This window comes from Hordeum vulgare, chromosome 4H (genome assembly GCF_904849725.1).
Source record: "Hordeum vulgare subsp. vulgare chromosome 4H, MorexV3_pseudomolecules_assembly, whole genome shotgun sequence".
NCBI lineage: Eukaryota > Viridiplantae > Streptophyta > Magnoliopsida > Poales > Poaceae > Hordeum > Hordeum vulgare.
This window is the reverse complement of record NC_058521.1, coordinates 561,214,522-561,219,592: the sequence shown is the minus strand read 5'-3', so window position 1 is coordinate 561,219,592 and position 5,071 is coordinate 561,214,522. Positions and strand designations below refer to the sequence as shown.

At 43.0% G+C, this 5,071-nt stretch overlaps 1 protein-coding gene across 1 annotated transcript; it reads left to right on the top strand.

Annotated features, from left to right (window-relative positions):
- Window positions 1–1,667: 1,667 nt before the first annotated feature.
- On the top strand, window positions 1,668–5,071 carry LOC123447039 (myosin-binding protein 1-like). The gene is made up of 3 exons (XM_045123599.1): window positions 1,668–1,895; window positions 1,993–3,057; window positions 3,138–5,071. The coding sequence occupies exons 2-3, from the start codon at window positions 2,292–2,294 to the stop codon at window positions 4,703–4,705; spliced, it is 2,334 nt and encodes a 777-aa protein (XP_044979534.1). The 5' UTR covers window positions 1,668–1,895; window positions 1,993–2,291; the 3' UTR covers window positions 4,706–5,071.

Here is a 5,071-nt window from a genome sequence, read left to right as displayed (position 1 = left end):
ATGAATCACCGATCAAATATATTTGAGTGGATATATGTGTTTGGATCTTTCTCCACCACATGATGCTTGCCAACTAATAGACCGAGGTTGGAATAAGAAGTTGACTTATGAAAAGTAAATAATATGAAAGTAAATAACATAAAAGTAAATAGAATGTCCCTTCACAACGGAAAGGGATTTGCATAGGTTCCAGAGCTCATTGTTTAAAACAGAGATGAATATATTTTGGGTGGTGTGCCTTTCTTGTCAACATTAAAACATGGGATTTCAATATCTTCCATGTTAATCATGTTATTGGTGGTTTCTAAACAGAATTGAAATTTTACTACTCCTCAACCATTCAAACACATTCCATGGATAGCCGTATCCATGGGTGCCCTTCAAACAATCAACTTTTCAGAGGGAGTTCTTATTTACTTATTTTTATGTGGGTTCAAAGACAGTGTCCCAAGTTTACTGGAAGCCTGGAGACTCGTACTTTTGGGCTGGTCTAATGGCCACGAAGAAACATTTCTTCCGTTATGAATCCTTCGCCATTAAAGACGGGCCGAAGATTAGGTTCTGAGAGGACAAATGGCTGCCCTATACGATATTGTGCGTCACAATGGCGATACTATCGCCGCGGTTATGGAATCCTTTCTACCGAATGTGACATTCAAGAGAGATTTAATTGGTCCTAGACTTGAATCATGGAACACTTTGGTACAAGGCCTGTCCACAGTGCAATTTTTGCAAGGGGCTCATGTATTTCGTGGAAGCCTACACACGAGGGGTCATTTCTTTGTGCAGTCCATATATAGAGCGTTAATCCAGTCAGATGTGTCACTTAATAATAAGAAAATGATTTAAAAATAAAGATACTACTCAAGAATAAAATCTTTACGTGGTATCTTCTTCTTACCAAACAAAGATTAACCTTACTAAAAGGAATTGGTATGGAAGTTTGTAATGTGTTTTTTGTCACCATAAAACAATTGTTCTTCCAATGCAAATTGGCTCGTTCTATGTGGTCGGTCATCCAAATAGTTTAAGGTTTGTATCCTCCATGTAGTGTTGCTAATATTTTGGTAACTGGTTACATGGGATCAATAATAAATTAAGAATTGTTATTAGGGTGAAAGCATTTGTCCTGATTTGGTCTTTTTGACTATGTAGAAATGATAAGATTTTTAATGATAAAAGTTTTTCTCTTGTGCAGATTATCTGTAAATGTATCGTTAAGCTTCGTTTATGGTTGTCTCTACAACGTGTAAACAATCGAGACGTGTTTACGGAGGTATTGACAAGCTTGAAGACCATGGCGAGGGATACTTTTACCCGACATGCATCATGATTTTTGGATTGACCCTCCTTTGTCTTATGCGTTATACAGGCTTCATGTGATTACTTGTATTCCACCTTTTTTATTTTCTAAAACTTAAACTTGATTATGGTTGTGTGCATCTCAGTTATATATGAAGGCCGGGTGTGATACTTAAATTTTTATATGTAATAAAACGTCATTTTTTCGAAAATCTTCCATGTGAGACGTGCTAAATTCGCTTTTGTAAGTTCCTTCTTTTTAGTATATAGATTTGCCTTTTTTTCTTGCCAATGGTAAGGTGAGGCTATGCTTAAATCTCTCGACCTCTCACCACATGCAAAGGTCCGAGAGAGAAATGCGGGAACAAACGGCGGGCACGGGCACGGGCACCTGCTCCCTCTCTCCCCTCCCCAATCCTACGGAGAATGGGAGCGAGCCATTTTTCTTCCTGTTTACAATCAAGAACCAAAACTTCCATCAAACTTCTGTGGGGATCTTTTCCCCGCATTTCTAGGCCTCCCGCCCGATTCCGCTATACGCCCCTCTCCCGCATCCGCCCAATCTGTTGATTTGGAGATCCGCAGCAGCTCCGGTAAGTTCCGCTTTCCGATCACAATCTTGTTTGAATCTACACGGCATGCTGTCCATATGAGAACCCTGAATGGTAAAGCGGTGCGATTTCTTTGCAGGATAGATTAGATAAACAAAAATCGAGGGTTCTTGCTACCAATCTACCAATCTGCATACTAGGCTGAGAGCATCGTGATTATTGCAGAACTTTGGCTCGTCGGCAAAATTTTGTTGGGAGAAAAGGTTCCATTTTATGGAACCTGACGTTGGCATGAGTAACCAAGATTGCAGGATTGCTGTCTCCTCGTTTATTATCTGGTGTGATTTGAGCATCTTTGTGCCGCACTGATGGGAGCTTCACAGGACAGGTCGGGCCTTTGAGCAACCTACATGCAAATTGTCGGTGCCCTGATCTTTCATGGCTGCGAAAGCTCGTGCGAGGCCGCGAGACTCTTCGCGGAAATTCTGGTTGGTCCTGTGCCATGCGTTGAGCGAGTGCTTCCTCATCGTAATGCTCCTTGTGGTCGCCGTGGTTTCATATACCGCTACGAGGTTCGCGCGCATCTGCAGGATCCGGTCACCGTGCATGCTCTGCTCCAGATTGGACAAGGTTCTACATGGCAAGGCCTGGTTCTCGGAGGAGCTGATTTGTGCAGCACACAGGGTGGAAATCGCGCGTTTATCGTATTGCCAGATTCACAGCAGGCTCGCACATTCTGATGATCTATGTGGAAAGTGCTTCCTTTCATGCTCTGGACCAGTTGATAAGCCAGGTAACCCAACAAGTATGAGCATTAAGGAGGAGGCAGATTCTCGGTCGGAGTCTACGCACACACAACGATGTTCTTGTTGTTCAGAGCCATTCAAGAAGAGACGTAACGCAGACAAGCTATTTGAGGAGGTGAACGGCAGGTCCCAAAATGATGGCATGAGCAGGGTGAAGGAGAGAAGCATGGGCATGGCAAGTGTTGGGCATTCTTCGGATGAGGATTTTGATCAATTGCCTTACGGAGGCTACAAACAGCTACATGCCTGTCGTGGCTCTCACTCCGAGATACATATCTCAGATGATGATGTTGGCGGCGATGCAAAGCCTTGTGAAGCTAAACGTCGAACCAGAGATATCGACGAGCACTTGAAAGCTGTGCCTGAGCAAGTTCGTCAGGAGCTTCCAAAAGAGAAAAGTATGTATCGTTTTCCAAAATGCTATAATCCTTATCTAACTCGAACTATTTCTGAGAATTTTCAAATTTGTGAAATGTAGCTTTTCTGGTTGGTATTGAGGAAGTCGGCGATTCGGAGGGTGTTTCTCGAAGCCCTGACGATGAAGCTACAGAGGCTTTTGCTGCTTCTGCATCTGACGGCGCCCGTTCAACTACAAACCATTATATCAACCGCAACAGTAGCATGAAGAATGCTCCTGGTGGTAGAGGCAATCTTAGATCTCCTCGATGGTCTGAAGTAATCTCCGCTAAGGAAACCAATTCAACAACACACGAAGAAGTGAAGACATTCATGTCCCAGTTATCTTCTGCGCGAGGCCTTGATGGTCCTTGGAGTGAGGTGGCTGCTAGCCCCAGAATCAGCATACAGATTGATGAGTACAATCAATCTGATGGCCCTGATGGCAGACAGTTCCTTGATATGGAACCATCTGATGGCAATGTTCCAACTGAAGCTGAAGGTGAAATCTCCCTTGAGTCCCTGAAGCAGCAATGTGAGCATAACAAGAAAAAACTAAGTATCCTTTATAAAGAGCTCGAGGCAGAACGGAGTGCTTCGGCTGTTGCAGCAAGTGAAGCGATGGCTATGATCAACAGGTTGCAAGTGGAAAAGGCTGCAATGCACATGGAGGCGCTGCAGTATCTCCGGATGATGGAAGAGCAGGCGGATCATGACCAAGAAGCAATTGAAAAGTTAAATGACTTGCTTACAGAAAGAGAGAAAGAAATGCTTGACCTGGAAGCTGAACTCGAAAGTTATGAGAGCAGGTTCCGCATCGAACCATTTGATCTTGGAAAGTTTGATGCCGTTGATGGAGATATGGCACTCAGGGTCTTGGATAACTCAGATTTTGTAAGGAATACCATCTTTGATTTTGAAGATGAGAAGGCCAAAATTTTGGAATCCTTGAGCAAATTGGAAGAAACACTTGGCATGCCTTACACAAATAGATTTGATTTGGGTGGCACAAGTGATAGCCTGCAGAGTGGGTCACTGAGAGATCATCCAATTGATGGGCCTGCCCAGCATGTAAAAAACTCAGAATTGGAATGTCGGAGCTCTCTATTGCCTCAGGAGCAATTGAACGACGAATCACACTTGAATGATGATTCACTGAGAGATCATCCAAGTGATTGGCCTGGCCAACATGCAGAAAACTCAGAATTGGAATGTCGGAGTTCACTATTGCCTCAGGAAGACTTGAACGATGAATCACTGAGAGACCATCCAAGCGATGGGCCTGGCCAATATGTAGAAAACCCGGAACTGGAATGCCGAAGTTCACTGTTGCCTCAGGGAGACTTGAAAGATGAATCTGTCTCTTTACAACGAAATGATGAAAATCAATCTGTTGAGAACCAAAAATATGTTGGCTCATGTTCGCGCTCAGATGACGATAAAATTAGTTCCATGGAAAGCATCAAACAAGAAATTTTGCTCTTGAATAGTAGATTCATGGCACTTGAAGCAGATCAGAAGTTTCTCAGGCAGATATTGAGTTCTCTTAAATGTAGTAGTGATGGAGAACAATATGTGCAGGAGATAACTAGTCATTTGCGGGAGCTGCGAAGAATCGTTACCGAGCAGAGAGATAGGACAGTTCTATGAGCTCAAAATTATTCAGCATTCAGAAGGTAATAATAGGCCATAGTTGTAGGCCATCTGCTGGCAATGAGTTTGAGAACATGCTGTGGAAAATCAAAATATGTAGTATAGCTTATAGGATGTGTATCAGCATAGGTTGATGTTCAGGAGACCTTATGCATTGTAAGAGGTCCACCAAATGTACTGCAAAATATCTACTGAAATTATAGGCTTAGGTTGATTCTTCCATCAGAGTGCCTCGCAGTCTTTAACCTCACACAGGACACATCTCACCGTTTATCAGAGAGGTGTATCTTTCAGACTTTCAGTCACTTGGTGTCATATAATGTGATCCTTAGTGCTCTTTTTTTTTCTTGTAACCGACAGCAA